At 48.1% G+C, this 21,097-nt stretch overlaps 1 protein-coding gene across 1 annotated transcript in view; it reads left to right on the plus strand.

Moving 5' to 3' along the window:
• Nucleotides 1–21,097, plus strand: part of LOC148477383 (uncharacterized) — a 269,499-nt gene that overhangs the window by 99,633 nt on the left and 148,769 nt on the right. The window contains exon 3 of the mRNA XM_088456795.1: nucleotides 5,463–5,648. Coding sequence (XP_088312921.1) covers nucleotides 5,463–5,648 — 186 coding nt within the window. The remainder of the gene's footprint in view (nucleotides 1–5,462; nucleotides 5,649–21,097) is intronic.

The following is a 21,097-nucleotide window of genomic DNA, read 5'->3' on the forward strand; positions in this document are numbered from 1 at the left end:
TCCCGCCCTCTCCCTGATCTGTGCCTGTGTGACCTCATACATGGGTCTGCTCATCCCTCCCTCTCCCTGATCTGTGTCTGTGTGACCTCATTCATGGGTCTGCTCATCCTGCCCTCTCCCTGATCTGTGTCTGTGTGACCTCATACATGGGTCTGCTCATCCCACTCTCTCCCTGATCTGTGTCTGTGTGACCTCATACATGGGTCTGCTCATCCCGCCCTCTCCCTGATCTGTGTCTGTGTGTCTGTGTGACCTCATACATGGGTCTGCTCATCCCACCCTCTCCCTGATCTGTGTCTGTGTGACCTCATACATGGGTCTGCTCATCCCGCCCTCTCCCTGATCTGTGTCTGTGTGACCTCATACATGGGTCTGCACATCCCACCCTCTCCCTGATCTGTGTCTTTGTGACCTCATACATGGGTCTGCTCATCCCACCCTCTCCCTGATCTGTGTCTGTGTGACCTCATACATGGGTCTGTTCATCCCGCCCTCTCCCTGATCTGTGCCTGTGTGACCTCATACATGGGTCTGCTCATCCCTCCCTCTCCCTGATCTGTGTCTGTGTGACCTCATACATGGTCTGCTCATCCCTCCCTCTCCCTGATCTGTGTCTGTGTGACCTCATTCATGGGTCTGCTCATCCTGCCCTCTCCCTGATCTGTGTCTGTGTGACCTCATACATGGGTCTGCTCATCCCACTCTCTCCCTGATCTGTGTCTGTGTGACCTCATACATGGGTCTGCTCATCCCGCCCTCTCCCTGATCTGTGTGTCTGTGTGATCTCATACATGGGTCTGCACATCCCGCCCTCTCCCTGGTCTGTGCCTGTGTGACCTCATACATGGGTCTGCTCATCCCACCCTCTCCCTGATCTGTGTCTGTGTGACCTCATACATGGGTCTGCTCATCCCTCCCTCTCTGTGATCTGTGCTGTGTGACCTCATACATGGGTCTGCTCATTCCACCCTCTCCCTGATCTGTGTCTGTGTGACCTCATACATGGGTCTGCTCATCCCACTCTCTCCCTGATCTGTGTCTGTGTGACCTCATACATGGGTCTACTCATCCCACCCTCTTACTGATCTCTGTCTGTGTGACCTCATACCCGGGTCTGCTCATCCCACCCTCTCCCTGATCTATGTCTGTGTGACCACCAACATGGGTCTGCTCATCCCACCCTCTCCCTGATCTGTGTGGCCTCATACATGGGTCTGCTCATTCCACCCTCTCCCTGACCTGTGTCTGTGTGACCCCATACATGGGTCTGCTCATCCCGCCCTCTCCCTGATCTGTGTCTGTGTGACCTCATACATGTGTCTGCTCATCCCACCCTCTCCCTGATCTGTGTGACCTCATACATGGGTCTGCTCATCCCACCCTCTCCCTTATCTGTGTTTGTGTGACCTCATACATGGGTCTGCTCATCCCAGCATCTCCCTGATCTGTGCCTGTGTGACCTCATACATGGGTCTGCTCATCCCACTCTCACCCTAATCTGTGTCTGTGTGACCTCATACATGGGTCTACTCATCCCACCCTCTTACTGATCTCTCTCTGTGTGACCTCATACTCTCGTCTGCTCATCCCACCCTCTCCCTGATCTATGTCTGTGTGACCTCCTACATGGGTCTGCTCATCCCACCCTCTCCCTGATCTGTGTCTGTGTGACCTCACACATGGGTCTGCTCATCCCGCCCTCTCCCTAATCTGTGTCTGTGTGACCTCACACATGGGTCTGCTCATCCCACCCTCTCCCTGAACTGTGTCTGTGTGACCTCATACATAGGTCTGCTCATGCCGCCCTCTCCCTGATCTGTGTCTGTATGACCTCATACATGGGTCTGCTCATCCCGCCCTCTCCCTGATCTGTGTCTGTGTGACCTCATACATGGGTCTGCTCATCCCGCCCTCTCCCTGATCTGTGTCTTTGTGACCTCATACATGGGTCTGCTCATCCCACCCTCTCCCTGATCTGTGTCTGTGTGACCTCATACATGGGTCTGTTCATCCCGCCCTCTCCCTGATCTGTGCCTGTGTGACCTCATACATGGGTCTGCTCATCCCTCCCTCTCCCTGATCTGTGTCTGTGTGACCTCATTCATGGGTCTGCTCATCCTGCCCTCTCCCTGATCTGTGTCTGTGTGACCTCATACATGGGTCTGCTCATCCCACTCTCTCCCTGATCTGTGTCTGTGTGACCTCATACATGGGTCTGCTCATCCCGCCCTCTCCCTGATCTGTGTCTGTGTGTCTGTGTGACCTCATACATGGGTCTGCTCATCCCACCCTTTCCCTGATCTGTGTCTGTTTGACCTCATACATGGGTCTGCTCATCCCGCCCTCTCCCTGATCTGCGTCTGTGTGACCTCATACATGGGTCTGCTCATCCCACCCTCTCCCTGATCTGTGTCTTTGTGACCTCATACATGGGTCTGCTCATCCCACCCTCTCCCTGATCTGTGTCTGTGTGACTTCATACATGGGTCTGTTCATCCCGCCCTCTCCCTGATCTGTGCCTGTGTGACCTCATACATGGGTCTGCTCATCCCACCCTCTCCCTGATCTGTGTCTGTGTGACCTCATACATGGTCTGCTCATCCCTCCCTCTCCCTGATCTGTGTCTGTGTGACCTCATTCATGGGTCTGCTCATCCTGCCCTCTGCCTGATCTGTGTCTGTGTGACCTCATACATGGGTCTGCTCATCCCACTCTCTCCCTGATCTGTGTCTGTGTGACCTCATACATGGGTCTGCTCATCCCGCCCTCTCCCTGATCTGTGTGTCTGTGTGATCTCATACATGGGTCTGCACATCCCGCCCTCTCCCTGGTCTGTGCCTGTGTGACCTCATACATGGGTCTGCTCATCCCACCCTCTCCTTGATCTGTGTCTGTGTGACCTCATACATGGGTCTGCTCATCCCTCCCTCTCCGTGATCTGTGCTGTGTGACCTCATACATGGGTCTGCTCATTCCACCCTCTCCCTGATCTGTGTCTGTGTGACCTCATACATGGGTCTGCTCATCCCACTCTCTCCCTGATCTGTGTCTGTGTGACCTCATACATGGGTCTACTCATCCCACCCTCTTACTGATCTCTGTCTGTGTGACCTCATACCCGGGTCTGCTCATCCCACCCTCTCCCTGATCTATGTCTGTGTGACCACCAACATGGGTCTGCTCATCCCACCCTCTCCCTGATCTGTGTGACCTCATACATGGGTCTGCTCATCCCACCCTCTCCCTGACCTGTGTCTGTGTGACCCCATACATGGGTCTGCTCATCCCGCCCTCTCCCTGATCTGTGTCTGTGTGACCTCATACATGTGTCTGCTCATCCCACCCTCTCCCTGATCTGTGTGACCTCATACATGGGTCTGCTCATCCCACCCTCTCCCTGATCTGTGTCTGTGTGAGCTCATACATGGGTCTGCTCATCCCACTCTCTCCCTCATCTGTGTCTGTGTGACCTCACACATGGGTCTGCTCATCCCGCCCTCTCCCTGATCTGTGTCTGTGTGACCTCATACATGGGTCTGCACAATCCACCCTCTCCCTTATCTGTGTTTGTGTGACCTCATACATGGGTCTGCTCATCCCACCCTCTCCCTGATCTGTGTCTGTGTGATCTCATACATGGGTCTTCTCATCCCACCCTCACCCTGATCTGTGTCTGTGTGACCTCATACATGGGTCTGCTCATCCTGCCCTCTCCCTGATCTGTGCCTTTGTGACATCATACATGGGTCTGCTCATCCCACCCTCTCCCTGATCTGTGTCTGTGTGACCTCATACATGGGTCTGCTCATCCCTCCCTCTCCCTGATCTGTGTCTGTGTGACCTCATAGATGGGTCTGCTCATCCCACACTCTCCCTGATCTGTGTCTGTGTGACCGCATACATGGGTCTGCTCATCCCTCCCTCTCCCTGATCTGTGTCTGTGTGACCTCATACATGGGTCTGCTCATCCCGCCCTCTCCCTGATCTGTGTCTGTGTGACCGCATACATGGGTCTGATCATCCCACCCTCTCCCTGATCTCTGTCTGTGTGTCTGTGTGACCTCATACATGGTTCTGATCATCCCGCCCTCTCCCTGATCTGTGTCTGTGTGACCTCATACATGGGTCTGCTCATCCCACCCTCTCCCTGATCTGTGTCTGTGTGACCTCATACATGGGTCTGCTCATTCCACCCTCTCCCTGATCTGTGTCTGTGTGACCTCATACATGGGTCTGCTCATCCCGCCCTCTCCCTGATCTGTGTGTCTGTGTGATCTCATACATGGGTCTGCACATCCCGCCCTCTCCCTGGTCTGTGCCTGTGTGACCTCATACATGTGTCTGCTCATCCCACCCTCTCCCTGATCTGTGTGACCTCATACATGGGTCTGCTCATCCCACCCTCTCCCTGATCTGTGTCTGTGTGAGCTCATACATGGGTCTGCTCATCCCACTCTCTCCCTCATCTGTGTCTGTGTGACCTCACACATGGGTCTGCTCATCCCGCCCTCTCCCTGATCTGTGTCTGTGTGACCTCATACATGGGTCTGCTCAATCCACCCTCTCCCTTATCTGTGTTTGTGTGACCTCATACATGGGTCTGCTCATCCCACCTTCTCCCTGATCTGTGTCTGTGTGATCTCATACATGGGTCTTCTCATCCCACCCTCACCCTGATCTGTGTCTGTGTGACCTCATACATGGGTCTGCTCATCCCACCCTCTCCCTGATCTGTGTCTGTGTGACCTCATACATGGGTCTGCTCATCCCAGCCTCTCCCTGATCTGTGCCTGTGTGACCTCATACATGGGTCTGCTCATCCCACCCTCTCCCTGATCTTTGTCTGTGTGACCTCATACATGGGTCTGCTCATCCCACCCTCTCCCTGATCTGTGTCTGTGTGACCTCATACATGGGTCTGCTCTTCCCAGCCTCTCCCTGATCTGTGTCTGTGTGACCTCATACATGGGTCTGCACATCCCGCCCTCTCCCTGATCTGTGCCTGTGTGTCTGTGTGACCTCATACATGGGTCTGATCATTCCACCCTCTCCCTGATCTGTGTGACCTCATACATGGGTCTGCTCATCCCGCCCTCTCCCTGATCTGTGTCTGTGTGACCTCATACATGGGTCTGCACATCCCGCCCTCTCCCTGATCTGTGCCTGTGTGACCTCATACATGGGTCTGCTCATCCCGCCCTCTCCCTGATCTGTGTGACCTCTTACATGGGTCTGCTCATCCCACCCCCTCCCTGATCTGTGTCTGTGTGACCTCATACATGGGTCTGCTCATCCCTCCCTCTCCCTGATCTGTGTCTGTGTGATCTCATACATGGGTCTGCTCATCCCGCCCTCTCCCTGATCTGTGCCTGTGTGACCTCATACATGGGTCTGCTCATCCCACCCTCTCCCTGATCTGTGTCTGGTATAAGGTCTCACGCTCACTACTTTTGTCTCTACAGGTAAAGATAAGGTGATGGTTGTGCTGGATGATTTGGAGGATGATTCTGAGGATGAAATTCAGAGAACCCTGAGGACACAGCCCAGCATCCAGCGTCTGTCCTCTCAGTTGCTCATTTTTACTTCTAAGAGAAAACCTGAAGCTGCTTCCATAAGAAAAATGCAATTCCGACATTTTCTGGAAAGGGGTAAGTGAGCAGCAAATAGACCCGAAAAAAACTAATATAACAGTGATATTAATAACTATTTGTAAAGGACAAGGCATAACCAGAAAGGTATATTTATAATGGGTGCTTTCCCACCCTGCTATACTTACCCCATGACCATTTCTCCTCTTCTGTCTCCTGTCTCTGGGGCTAATTCAGCAATGAATGCTTAGGACCCATTCTACGAGTGTGCAGAATGGGTCCTGCTAATACACACACTAGCCCATTAATGCCTCTGCCTGATTGACAGGCAGAGGCATTTAAGGGGTGATGTCAGGGCGGCTGGGAATCCCGCAAACTGGGGCGTGTCCGCCCTGTTTTCCGGGAGTGGCAAGGTCAGAGATGCAGCTAGCCTGATAAGCTGATGCATTCTCATCTGACTGTCCGCCCGCCACCGTCCAACCTCGTGACCATCGCCCACCGATGGTCATGATGGTTGCAGTGGTGATCCCTGCACAGTGACCTCCGTCGCTGTACAGGGATCGCAAATGCAGCAGGGGTTGTCATACAGGGGGTTTCATACACCTCCTGCTGCATTTGCATTATAGCAAGGATCGTATTGCAAAGCTGCCTGGGTGCTGCTTTGCAAATGCAATCCCTGCTGAATCAGGCCCACTTTCTTCACCTCACATGACAGCCATCTTTGATTTTTGTACACTATATGAGAGTAGTAAAGAAATGACATCCACCTCTTAGTGTAATATATGTAAGTAATATTAGTGATTATAGATGAGCGGTTCGAATTCTGAGGAATCTGAACCGCTCTGAACAGGTGGAATCCGAGTCCACCCGAACGCAAGTTCAGGTGTTCCCGTCGGCATCGGATTCTCACAAGACCTCGTGAGACTCGGGTGACATTCGGCCTCTATAAAAGGCGCGGGACCCGGGACTCCTAGCTAATACTCTCATTCCATCATCTAGAGTTCTATATTTCTGTAAGCAGCGGTGTGAGCAGTGGGTCTCTGTCTCTATGGCAAAACTGCTCTTGCGGCCTCAGTAATCTATCTCTCAGCCAGAAAATCTATTGGCTCTCTGGCCACACCTCAGCCCTCAAGGCAGCATCTCCACCTGAAGGCAGAATCTCCACCTGAACATCCATCGGCTCTCAGCAACCATGGAGATGTTTGAACCTAGGTTTCTTCCCCCCCCCCCCATATAAAATCCAGAATAATCTTATGGGATTCTTGTAAGAATTTTAGAGGGATCTTCAAGGGGATTGCTTGTAAAAGGTAGAGGAACCTAGGAAGCACATTTATTTTTCTAATATTAACTCATCCTAGCCAAGAGAATCTCTGTTTGAGCCACTGCATCATCTCCCTTCTGATTTTGTTTAATAAAGGAGTATGATTTAAGGTGATCATATTTTGAAGGTTCTTTGGAATAATACTGCGCAAATATTTGATCTGGGAAGGAAGCCAGGAAAAGGGGAAGGAGGACTTCAAAGCTGAGACCATTTCATTTGAGCATGTTACATTCTTCGCCGACAATTTAGTATAATTGATTTTGAAGTTTGAGAGCTGACCGAAACGTGTAAACTCTTTCATTAAATTAGGTAAGGAAATTACTGGATTGGTGACAATGGCGAGTAAATCCTCAGCAAATAAGGCCAACCGGTAATCCCTACCACCTACCTTTAGTCCAGTAATAGTTTTGTTTTTCCTGATGGCCCTTGTGAAGGCCTCCATACATAGTACAAACACCATTGGTGAAAGGGGGCAACCCTGGCATGTACGATTAGTTATTTTAACAGGATCCGATAAAATCCCATTTACTCTAATCTGCGCCGAAGGTTCTCGGTACAAGGCCAGGAGTCTCTGTAAAAAGGTCTCACCCATACCCAATTTATGTCATATTTCTTCCATGAAAGCCCAATCCACTCTGTTGAACCCCTTTTCGGCATCAGTGGAGAGGAGTAGCATGGGGATCCTGGCGTTCTGAGCATGAGCAATTAGATCAATGACTTTTGTGGTATTGTCTCTTGCCTCTCTTTCTGGGACAAAACCTGCTTTGTCAGAATGAATAATGCTCGGGAGTAATGGTCCCAGTCGGTTTGCCATAAGTTTGGCGTAAAGTTCATATCAACATTTAATAATGATATGGGCTTGTAGCACGCTGGTAAGCATGGGTCTTTCCCTTCTTTTGGGATTACAGTAATATGGGTGTTTAGAGATTGGCTTGACAGAGGATTCTGTTGAGATATCGCATTGCATGCTTTTAATAGAAGAGGGATAAGTTTATCTCTGTACGATTTGTAGTACAAAGTAGGGAACCCATCGGGTCCCGGGCTCTTACTGGTCGGAGAGGATTTAAGGGCCACTATTAATTCCTCCTCCATAAAAGGTTCGTCTAAAGCTTGAGTTACTGTCACGGGTAGAGTGGGATATTCTATTTCATCTACAAAGTCTCAAATCGCCTGTGTATGGGCTGCAAGTTCAGTAGTGAAATGATTTGAAGTCAAATTGTACAGTGATGTATAATATGAATGAAACTCTTTGGCTATTGCTGTATCTGTGACACAAACTGCACCAGATTACTTTTTAATTTTAGATATGTATGTAAGTGATCTTTGAGCATGAAGTGCTCTTGCTAGCTGCTTTCTAGGTTTGTTACCCCATCTATGATGCTTGTGTCTTCAATGTTGAAATGTACACCTAGTCCCATCATTTAATAAACTATTGAGGGATGTTCTCGTGTTCTGAAGCTCCACATATGTGTCAGATTAAAGCGTATGTTTATGGGTCATTTCAAGAGATTTAATCTGCACAAGCAAAGAGTTTCTACGCTCAACCTTTTGTTTTTTAAGGACTGACCCCCTCTGGATACACTTGCCCCTTATGACGCATTCATGTGCATCCCATATGGAAACTGGTGAAGCTTATGAGGAAGTGTTCAGAGAAATATTTTCATCTATTACGTCAGTAAGTTGTGAACGACAGGTCACGTCTCTAAGAAATTGCTCATTGAATTGCCATCGCCAATGATGTGGTGTCTGGTCGCGTAGGGCCAGAGAAAGTGTTATGGAAGCATGGGCCGAATCCACTATTTATCCTATTTTCGTATCTATGAGAAGATCAAGAGCAGAGTGGCAGAAGTAAACTATCCGGGAATATGAATTTTGCAGGAGCGAATAAAAGGTGTAATCCCTTTCTAAGGGATGTAAAAGCCGCCAGGTGTCTACTAGCTGAAAATCCTGGAGAATCGAACGGAACCATCTAAGATCCCTAGAAGAGGCCCTGGGAGCACCCGTAGAGGTACTGTATCTATGTGGGGCTCTACTGCCCAATTAAAATCTCCCCCAACCACTAGAATTCCTTCAATATGTGATTCTATTAATTATAGAGCCTCCTAAAGGAAAGGCATCTGTCTCTGGTTGGGTAAATACAGATTAACGAAGGAAATTTTTTGATGAGCAATTGTGGTCTTTACCAGTTACCCCCTCCTGTCCACTAGAGGGATTTCAGTGGTGTTTTCGAGTCTGAGATGTTTAGAAAAAAGTATTGCTACTCCCTGGGCTTTAGCTCCTGTGAAATTGTTGAAAAATTCCAAGGGAAATTGTCGGGAACATAGGTTCAGGGCAGTTCCTCTCTTAAAGTGAGTCTCCTGTAAAAATGCAATGTCTTCCTTGTCTAGATGTAGTGTATGCAGCAATCTTGATAATTTTTCTGAGACATTGAGGCCTTTTTATGTTATTAGAAAACCCTGTTAACTTAGGCCCTCATTCAGAGCCGTACGCTCTGAGCAGAGCGCACGCTCTGAAAGAGGGCCGGCCTCCATGAAAATGGAGCGTCCTCCTGGACGCTCGTATAGCTGTGGGTGACCACCCACAGGCTATACGAGCGTGCATTTTGATGACCGCGATGGTCTTGACCATCGCGACCATCAAAACTGCGAGCCGGAGCCTGCGGTTGAGGTTTTCATCCGCAAGCTCCGGAGTGATTTTGGCTCTATCAGAGCCAAAATCACTCCCACTGACATCACTAGTGATGTCAGTGGGCCGGCTTCTGACCCCTTTGATCAGACACAACGAGCGAAGGACTTTCCTCCGCTCGTCGCGTCTGGCGCATGCGCACGATGGAGCTCCCTCCGTCGTGCGCATGCTCAGTCCAGAACATCGACCCACTTGCGAGCGGACAGCCGCTCGCGAGTGGGTCTGAATCAGGCCCTTAGTCATTTTATAATTATGAACATATTTTTGATGATAAATAGCCTCTCAGTCACACTCCATGAGATGTGATCCTTTCTGGGATCCATTACCTGTATTAGATATGCTCTGAGAAAGAAAAAGAAAAAACAAGCGAAGAAAAGAAATATATATATATATATATATATAATATTATTATTATTGTTTGATAAAGAAAGAACATAAAAAACAGAAATACTCTGCACAATAAACCATGGAGTACCAATATGATCATCCTATATACAGCAGAGAGGGAGGCTTTGGAGGATACTGGTGGATGCAACACATAACAGCAATCCTCATTAAATAAAGTCTATAAAATGACCAATATGTCTAAACTAGAGATGAGCGGTTCGGATTTTGGAAAAATCCAAACCGCTCCGAACAGGTAGAATCCGAGTCCACCCAAATGCAAGTTCGGGTGTTCCCATCTTACTCTCATTCCACCTCAAGGCCGAATGTCACCCGGCCGGATTCGGATTCTCGTGAGATCTTGCGAGACTCTGATGATGTTTGGCCTCTATATAAGGTGCTGCGCCGGGGACTCGGTGCCATTCTGCTGAAAGAGAGGACGAGTTCACTTCAGTGAACTTGCCGCTGGACATCAGTTATTTTCAAAGGCATTAGCCCTCTGTGATAACCACTGTGTGTGTGCTCCATGACTGGGCATAAGCCCACTGTGTGTGTATATAATATACAGTATACAAGGCCAAACTCCGTGACTGGGCATATAACTCTGTGACTTTACTGGGCATAAGCCCACTGTGTGTATATATGCTCTGTGACTGGGCATAAGCTCACTGTGTGTATATAAGCTCCGTGAAAGGGCATAATCCCACTGTGTGTATACAAGCTCCGTGACTGGGCATAAACTCACTGTGTGTATACAAGCTCTGTGACTGGGCATAAGCCCACTGTGTATACAAGCTCCGTAAATTTACTGGGCATAATCCCACTGTGTGTATACAAGCTTGGTGACTGGGCATCAGCCCACTGTGTGTATACAAGCTCCGTGACAGGGCATTAGCCCACTGTGTGTATACAAACTCCGTGACAGGGCATTAGCCCTCTGTGTATACAAGCACTGTGACACCATGGGCCTTAGCCCTCTGTGTATACAAGTACCATGACTCCATGGGCCTTAGCCTTCTGTGTATAAAATAAATTAAAAGCACTGTGACTCCGTGGCCCTTAGCCCTCTGTGTATACAAGCACCGTGACTCCGTGGGCCTTAGCCTTCTGTGTATAAAATAAATTAAAAGCACCATGACTCCGTGGGACTTAGCCCTCTGTGTATACAAGCACCATGACTCCGTGGGCCTTAGCCCTCTGTGTATACAAGCACCATAACTACGTGGGCCTTAGCCCTCTGTGTATACAAGCACCGTAACTACGTGCGCCTTAGCACTCTGTGTATGCAAGCACCGTAACTACATGGGCCTTAACCCTCTGTGTATACAAGCACCGTGACTCAGTGGGCCTTAGCACTCTGTGTATACAAGCACTGTGACTCTGTGGGCCTTAACCCTCTGTGTATACAAGCACCGTGACTCCGTGGGCCTTAGCCCTCTGTTTATACAAGCACCGTGACTCTGTGGGCTTTAGCCCTCTCTGTATACAAGCACAGTGACTCCGTGGGCCTTAACCCTCTGTGTATACAAGCACCGTGACTCCGAGAGCCTTAGCCTTTTGTGTATAAAATAAATTAAAAGCACCATGACTCCGTGGGCCTTAGCCCTCTGTGTATACAAGCACCGTGACTCCATGGGCCTTAGCCCTCTGTGTATACAAGCACCATAACTACGTGGGCCTTAGCCCTCTATGTATACAAACACCGTAACTACGTGGGCCTTGGCCCTCTGTGTATACAAGCACCGTAACTATGTGGGCCTTAACCCTCTGTGTATACAAGCACCGTGACTCATTGGGCCTTAGCACTCTGTGTATACAAGCACCGTGACTCTGTGTCGTTGTGCCGCTGCTTTGTTGCTTCGTAACCAGTCAGCTCACTGCAACCTTTGGCCAATAATGATGAAAACAATATTATAAACTGTAAGGTGGTCTAAATTGACTGAAATGACTGGAAATTAATGTTATTGAGTTAATAACACTCTAGGAAGAAAAAAAACCCAATTAATGTGATTTTAGCTTTTATTTGTAAATTTTTGTAAAAAATCCAAATCCAAAGCCAGTCACCGCAGTTTGGCAAATCCAATTCCAAGGCGAATTAGAACCAATTCCAAATCCGGCAAAAATGTTCCGGCGCACATCCCTAGTCTAAACCTTGAACGTCTACAATAAATAATATAACGGAAGTTTGGGCTAGAACCAAGGGCACATAAACTTCTAGTCAGGGATAGAGTGGTTAATAAAGTTAAATATGTTCGTTTTTTGTTTGACAGCAGGTAGGCAGATGTGATAGGGCAATAGGTTAAGGGGCGTGTTAAGTAGGGGTGTGCACCGGCCACTTTTCGTGTTTTGTGTTTTGGTTTTGGATCTGGATCTTTCTTCGTGTTTTGGATCTGGATTGGTTTTGCCAAAACCACCGTTCCGTGTTTTGGGTTCTGGATTTTGTGTTTTGGATCTGTATTTTTTTAAAAAAAAGCATAAAAACAGCTAAAATCACAGAATTTGTAGGTTTTTCTGCTCCTATGCTATTATTAACCTCAATAACCTTAATTTCCACTCATTTCCAGTCTATTCTGAACACCTCACACCTCACAATAGTGTTTTTATGTCCAAAAGGTTGCACCGAGGTAGCTGGATGACTATGCTAAGCGACACGAGTGGGCGGCACAAACACGTGACCCATCTAGGCGTGATACTGCAGTGGCAGACAGGATGGCAGTTTGAAAAACTAGGCCCCAAACAGTACATAATGCAAAGAAAAAAAAGAGGTGCAAGATGGAATTGTCCTTGGGCCCTCCCACCCACCCTTATGTTGTATAAACAGGACATGCACACTTTAACAAACCAATCATTTCAGCGCCAGGGTCTGCCACACAACTGTGGCTGAAATGATTGGTTCGTTTGGGCCCCCACAAAACAAGCTGGCAATTAATGTGTCCCTGCACAAACTGGCTCTACGGAGGCAAGATGTCATCCTCATCCTCCTCATCCACCAATTCCTCACCCTCTTCAGTGTGTACATCCTCATCCTCACAAAGTATTAACTCGTCCCCACTTGAATCCACCACCACAGGTCCCTCTGTACGTTCTGGAGGCTGGTCTCCCTGGAAGAGCTGATAATTCATTTTGATGAACATCATCTTCTCCACATTCTGTGGAAGCAACCTCCTACGCCTTTCGCTGACAAGGTTCCCGGCTGCACTAAACACTCTTTCGGAGTACACACTGGAGGGGGGGCAACTCAGGTAAAATAGAGCCAGTTTGTACAGGGGCCTCCAAATTGCCTCTTTTTCCTGCCAGTACAGGTATGGACTGTCTGACATGCCTACTTGGATGCTGTCACTGATGTAATCCTCCACCATTCTGTCAATGGTGACAGTATCATATGCAGTGACAGTAGACATGTCAGAAATTGTTGCCAGGTCCTTCAGTCCGGACCAGATGTCCAAACTTGGTCCTGCCTGCCCTGCATCACTGCCAGCGGGTTGCTTGGGATACCTAAGTTTTTTCCTGGCAGCCCCAGTTGCGGGAGAAAATGAAGAAGGAGCTGTTGACGTGTCACGTTCCGCTTCAGCTGACAGTGTGTTCACCAGCAGGTCTTTGCACCTCTGCAGGCTTGTGTCGGCCGGAAAGAGAGACACCACATAGGCTTTAAACCTAGGATCGAGCACGGTGGCCAAAATTTAGTGGTCTGATTTCAACAGATTGACCACCCTGGAATCCTGGCAAAGCGAATGAAGGGCTTCATCCACAAGTCCCACATGCCGAGCGGAATCGCTCCGTCTTAGCTCCTCCTTCACTTTCTCCAGCTGCGTCTGCAAAAGCCTGATGAGGGGAATGACCTGATTCAAGCTGGCAGTGTCTGAACTGACTTCACGTGTGGCAAGTTCGAAGGGCAGGAGAACCTTGCACAACACGGAAATCATTCTCCACTGCGCTTGAGTCAGGTGCATACCCCCTCCTTTGCCTATGTCATAGGTGGATGTATAGGTTTGAATGGCCTTTTGCTGCTCCTCCATCCTCTGAAGCATATAGAGGGTTGAGTTCCACCGCATCACAACCTCTTGCTTCAGGTGATGGCGGGGCAGGTTCAAGAGTGTTTGCTGGCGCTCCAGTCTTCGGCACGCAGTCGCAGAATGGCGAAAGTGGCCTGAAATTTTTCGGGCCACCCAAAGCATCTCCTGCACGCCCCTGTCGCTTTTCAGAAAATTCTGCACCACCAAGTTTATTGTGTGAGCAAAACATGGGACGTGCTGGAATTTGCCCAGATGTAATGCCCGCACAATATTGGTGGCGTTGTCAGATATCACAAATCCCCAGGAGAGTCTAAGTGGGGTAAGCCACTGGGCGATGATTTCCCTCAGTTTCTCTAAGAGGTTGTCGGCGGTGTGCCTCTTACTGAAACCGGTGATACACAGCGTAGCCTGCCTTGGAACGAGCTGGCATTTCTGAGATGCTGCGACTGGTGACGCTGCTGCTGTTGCTGCGTAAGGTGATACATCTACCCAGTGGGCTGTCACAGTCATATAGTCCTTAGTCTGCCCTGTTCCACTTGTCCACATGTCCATGGTTAAGTGGACATTGGGTACAACGGCATTTTTCAGGACACTGAGGACACTTTTTCTGACGTTTCTGTACAGTCTCGGTATCGCCTGCCTAGTGAAGTGGAATCTAGACGGGATTTGGAACCGGGGACACACTACCTCCAGCAATTGTCTAAATCCCACTGCACTAATGGCGGATACCGGACGCACGTCTAACACCAACATAGCAGTCAAGGCCTCAGTTATACATTTTGCTTCAGGATGACTGCTGTCGTACTTCATCCTCCTCGCTAAGGACTGTTGGAGGGTCAATTGTTTAGTAAAAGTAGTGGTGTTCCTACTTCCTCTCTGGGATGATGAACGACTCCCAGTAGCAGCAACAGCAGCAGTGGCAGCAGGAGGCGTAGCAATGCAGGATCCTCCGGAGGAATCCGGGATAGGAGAGTCAGTCATGCCAGTGACATGGCCTGCAGGACTACTTCCGATCCTGACTAAGGAGGAAATTGACGAGGAGGGAGTTGACGGTGTGGTTTGCAGGTGCTTGGATACCACAGGACAACGGGATTTAGGTGTCCCTGGACTGCTTACGGTCTTAGCCAAAGTTTCTGAACTTGACAGTAACTTATTATGAACGCGCTGCAGGTGCCGTATAAGGGAGGATGTTCCTTGGTGGTTAACGTCCCTACCCCTACTTATTCCACCTTTACATAAGGTACATATGGCAAGACAGTTGTTGTCCGGATTTGGATAGAAATATTGCCAGACCAAAGAGGTGGAATGTTTGGTCTTCTGCCCTGGCATGACCGTGATGGGCTTTTTCATCCCACGGACAACAACTGTCTCCCCCGGAGCCTGATTTAAACAAACCACATCACCATCAGAATCCTCCTCGCCAACTTCCTCCTCAGCGCCAGCTACACCAGTATCCTCATCCTGTTGTACTTCAACAGTGACATCTTCAATTTGCATATCAGCAAGTGGACTGTGGGTGCTCCTTTCAGCACTTGCAGGGGGCGTGCAAATGGTGGAAAGAGCCACCTCTTCCCGTCCAGTGCTTGGAAGGTCAGGCATCGCAACCACCACCACACTTGGACTCTCCTTGGGGATTTGTGATATCTTCTTAGAAAGCACAGTTCTTTGCTGTGCTTTTGCCAGCTTAACTCTTGATTTTTTTAGTGGGAGGAGGGCTTCCATCCTCATGTGAAGCTGAACCACTAGTCATGAACATACTAGGGATCGACCTTAGCCATTCCTTGCCACTCCGTGTAGTAAATGGCATATTGGCAAGTTTACGTTTCTCTTCAGCTGATTTAAATGTTTTTTTCAAGGTCATTTTCCTGAACTTTGTCATTTGGGATTGTATGTGCCCTCTATTATGACATTGGGCAACGGCCTTGGCAGACGACGTTGATGGCATGTTATCGTCTATGTCATGACTAGTGGCAGCAGCTTCAGCACTAGGAGGAAGTGGTTCTTGATCTTTCTCTATTTTATTTTTATCGGAGAAAGTTTGGTCCTCCATTTATGTTATAGCGATTTGATATATACGTGCGGCTAAACACAGATAATATTTCTTTATTTTTGCTGGAGAGTAGTGCACTTTGTGGGTTACACCAGCCTTTAAGAAATGAGCCAGACGGCTCTTTACTTATGGGACACAGGCGCATGCTTTGCGCTGCTCCTTTGTTGATGCACGTGCCGCTACTGCGCACACAATTCACAAACACACAAAAAATATTATTTTTTTGGTTTGAACTGGAGTGTACTTTGGGGGTTACAGCACCCTTTAACGGTCAAGCCAGCCGCCCCTTTACTTATGACACAGGCGCACGCTTGGCACTACTTTGTTGATGCACGTGCGGCTACTGCGCACACAATTCACAAACACAGAAAATAATTTTTTTTTTGGTTTGGACTGGAGTTTACTTTCGGGGTTACAGCACCCTTTAACGGTCAAGCCAGCCGGCCCTTTACTTATGACACAGGCGCACGCTTGGCACTACTTTGTTGATGCACGTGCGGCTACTGCGCACACAATTCACAAACACAGAAAATTTTTTTTTTTTTTGTTTGGACTGGAGTGTACTTTGGGGGTTACAGCACCCTTTAACGGTCAAGCCAGCTGGCCCTTTACTTATGACACAGACGCACGCTTGGCACTACTTTGTTGATGCACGTACGGCTACTGCGCACACAATTCACAAACACAGAAAATAATTTTTTTTTGGGTTTGGACTGGAGTGTACTTTCAGGGGTTACAGCACCCTTTAACGGTCAAGCCAGCTGGCCCTTTACTTATGACACAGGCGCACGCTTGGCACTACTTTGTTGATGCACGTGCGGCTACTGCGCACACAATTCACAAACACAGAAAATAATTTTTTTTTTGGTTTGGACTGGAGTGTACTTTGGGGGTTACAGCACCCTTTAACGGTCAAGCCAGCCGGCCCTTTACTTATGACACAGGCGCACGCTTGGCACTACTTTGTTGATGCACGTGCGGCTACTGCGCACACAATTCACAAACACAGAAAATATATTATTTTTTTAGCACTTGGGGGGAGCACCCCTGATGGACAGAGCACCCCCTGGACAACACTACAGCACCCCTTTAGGACTGGGACACTGCACAGGACTTTGGAGTGGACACAGCCCCTATGGAGAACTGACTGCACAACACAGTCCAGCCAGCCCCTATGGACTTTGAAGTAGTGGACACAGCCCCTATTAACAACAGCAGCACAGCACAACACAGCCAGCCCCTATGGACTTTGAAGTAGTGGACAACAGCAACACTACACTACACTACACAGCCCTAACTCCCACCCTCCCTCTTCACTGTCCACAGCCGAGTGAGAAAATGGCGCCGACGTGGGTACCTTATATAGGATCCAAAACCCGCGAGACTCGGAAGGCGGGATGATGACGTTTTGCCTCGATTTCAGATCCGAGTCAGGCGGGAAAAGTCGAGCCTGACTCGGATCGGACTCGGATTGGGGGGGCTCGGGGGGGTTCGGATTTCAGAAATCCGAACCCGCTCACCCCTAGTGTTAAGTGAGATGCTGTGGGGAATCTGCTGTTGTAAAATCTGCCTCTTTGAATTTGATCTCCCCTTTTGTGTCTTGTGTCAGCCATATTTCATAGCAGGGAAAGACCGGCAATATTGAAGCATCCATCTTGCAGCAGTATCAGCGGTGCGCACCCGTTCAATGCACTGGGCAGGCTGATTTCACCCTACTGGGGTCAGTGGCACCTCTCGACCGAGCAGGATGAATGGTGCATTGGCATGGGTGTTTGGGCTGCATCACTTGCTTTGAAAGTTGGCCCTTGCAAGTTTTAAGATCACAATTGCCCTTGTCTGGGATAGTGGATAGTGGGCCCTAGTAAGTTGTGATATCCTTTTGGCCTAAGACAAGTGGACACTGGTTGTTTGCCGTTCTTTCTTCTACCACCATATCTACCATTGTAACTAAATAAATCTGACCAGTTATTTTTAAGCGGCATAACTTGGTCTCGTGTTTATTTTAGTTAAGTTTATTTTAAATTTATGGGTGACATCTATCATCTGATGATAGAATGTTTATAGATAACGTTAATATCTTTTACACATTTAGAAACTGTGCTAAACTTAAATGAAGTCCAGTTAACTCAATCTGGTATAGAAATACAAACTCAGGGTACTAAACAATTAGAGAATCTTCAGAGTGATAGAATTAATAAAAATAAAGGTATACAAGTAAATTATGACTTTTGTATAGTCCTGGGTTGTATCAATAGAAAGGATACAGGCAGATATCTTATCTCCGTTTCAAGTGTTGTTAGGAACCGTTTCAGCTCTTTTACGGGGTCGCCTTCTTTAATTATGATCTGTATTCCATTGTTCCCGTTGCGGGAGAGGTAACATATTCAAGTCCAAAGGGTCCAGCCAGTTTGGACGTGTAAGGGTCGGTAATTCCAAAGCAGAACAGAATTTTTGTAGCGTATGTAGTTTCCCCTCATGAGTAACTTGTATACTTAGAGGGAATACCTGTCGGTATCGTACAGTATGTCTCGTTTCTTCATCTCCTCAGTGATAGGACATAGAAGATGTCTCTGTTGGAGTGTGTGCCATGATAAATCTTGGAATATCTGGATTGTGTTGCCGTTAAAGTCAATCTCTGAAGCCTGTCTGGCCTTCACCATATAGTAATGGAGATGAGAGATAATGTCTCTTGGTCTTTCCTAGGGGAGTCCTTTAGGGCGCAGAGCTCTATAAGCCCTATCAAATACAATTTGTGTTTCTGGGTCTACCCCAGGAGTTCATTGAAGATTTTTGTTAATGCTTCAATTATTCCCTGGGGTAGATCTCTTTTGGTATCCCTTTAACTCTTAAGTTGTTCTTTCGGCCTCTGTTGTCTATGTCGTCAAAGCGACGTTGCATCACCAAAAGTTTGCGGGATTGTCAAGAAAGAGTCTCCTGTAGGCATGACATTCATGTGTCCGCCTCTTCTCTATGGTCCTCAAGGGTCACCACCTGATCCGCGACCTGTGCGAGGTTCGCTTGTACTGTGGCTATTTGTGCCTGTATAGACTCTTGAATCCTTTGTTCTAAGATTTGTAGGTCTTGTTGTATATCCTGGTGAGTTGGTAGTGACTTAAGATGTGTCAGAATTTCAGCTATATCTCCACTCGTCAGACGAGATTGAGGTGTCATAGCAGGTGAATGTGTCTCAGGGGTTCAGTGTCCTTCCGAGCTGCTGGAGGCCATGGCTGGAGAGGTTGGGGGAGGTGGAGTAAGCCCAGAGGAGGTAACCCCAAAAAGAGAGTGAAAAGCTTCTGACTTTGAGGGTTTAGAAGGTGTGGCAGCAGATTTCCTAGATGTATTATGTCTCCCCATGAGTCAGTGCTCAAGGCTTCAGAGAATGACCTGTGCAACATTACTATGAGACTGGTCTAGGCATCAGTTACTGCTGTGTCACATCATACGGTCCCCTCCATTAAAGTGGCAATATCAAGGCATGTCAGTCATGTATGCACCCCTGACCCTCATTTCTATAGGTACACTTGTCAATAATATTGAAGTTGAAGGTGGCACTAGTAGTTTTCAAGGCATAGAGGTTGATTGATATACTAGTGCACATATATCTAAATCTTGTGGTAGCGGCTAATTCATCCCACTAGAGGGAACTCCAATATCAGAAATGTTGTAGGTTTGACAATATTCTAGAAAAAAGAGAAGCACATAATGGTTTCCCATCAGCGATACTCTGTGCTGTTAAACAGCTTTTTTTTCTTTCTCTCTCCCCTTTAAAAAAAATAATAAAAAAAATAATCTAAAAACAAAAAAATAGCATATACACAGCCCATATATGTGTGTATATGTGTATATATATATATATACATAATGTCTCCTTATTTCAAAGGCAGCCAGGGAGACTCCAGGTATGGTAATGAGGGATAGGTAAGATGGTGTCTGTCATCTCCGTGAATCCCCACACAAGGTAGTGCTGTTTTAACAGATGCCTAGCTCATTGTCCAGGCCACCTATCTTTGCCAGTCTTATAGACCATTTGTATTTATAGAGCCCGCGGCCTCAGGAGCGTCAGTGGGAGAGGAAGCTCTATTGTTGTCATGCGGCTGAAGCAGGAAGCCAGTGGCCTCAACTACCGGCGCCAGCAACCCCTGCTACTCACAGTGTGATGGTCACTCTTCGGACGCAGTGTCAGGTTTCTCCATGTGGTGGGGACAGTGTCTGCTTCGGTGCAGCTTATCAACGGGAGCGCAAGTCACGTCAGTAGTATGCTCCAGGGGGAAGATAGAAATCAAGTCTGGAGATTCATGCAGGGAGGTGGGCCTCAATCTGCAGGGGCTCAGGGGGAGCCCCATGATTCTGAACCTCAGTCCCCAAGTATTGGCCTAACTGTCCAGCCTCTCAGTGTCGGATGGGGGTATCAGTTCCACCAATATGCCCTGTAGGGAGCTTATATCAGGAAGATTTCCTGGAGCTCAAGATGGGCACGTCTGACTCCAATGCTGATCAGGCCATGCCCAACACACCATATCTTTCTAAGAAAGGATGGCTCCAACTCCGATCACAGATGCGTCCACTTCAACCACAAAAGGGAGATTTGGATTAGGGTGTTGAAGAACAGGAGCCGACAAAAAAGTCGTCTTGAGGGAGTTGAATGCGTGAATGGCGCTGGTGGACCAATTAGCAATATCAGCCCATTTCTTTGTCAACTCCACGATGGGTGAGACAATTGAGAAGGATCTGATGAACCTGCAGTAATAATTCATAAACTCAAGGAACCACTGAATGGCCTTTAATGATGTGGGTTGTTCCCAATCCAGAATAGCCTTGACCTAATTAGGATCCATGGAGAAGAGATGAGAGGAGATGGTGTAACCCAAGAAGGAAACCTCTTCTACCTCCAACTTGGCATACAAATAATTATCAAGGAGTCTCTGCAGCACCAGTCTCACATGCTGTTGATGCTGTTTCATGGACTTAGAGTAGATGAGATTGTCATCTAGGTAGACAACAGCAAAGACTCCCAGAATCTCTTTTAAGACTTAATTAATAAAATCCTTGAAGAGGG

The sequence above is a fragment of the Taudactylus pleione genome, unplaced genomic scaffold (assembly GCF_031769625.1).
Source record: "Taudactylus pleione unplaced genomic scaffold, aTauple2 ptg000720l, whole genome shotgun sequence".
Lineage (NCBI taxonomy): Eukaryota > Metazoa > Chordata > Amphibia > Anura > Myobatrachidae > Taudactylus > Taudactylus pleione.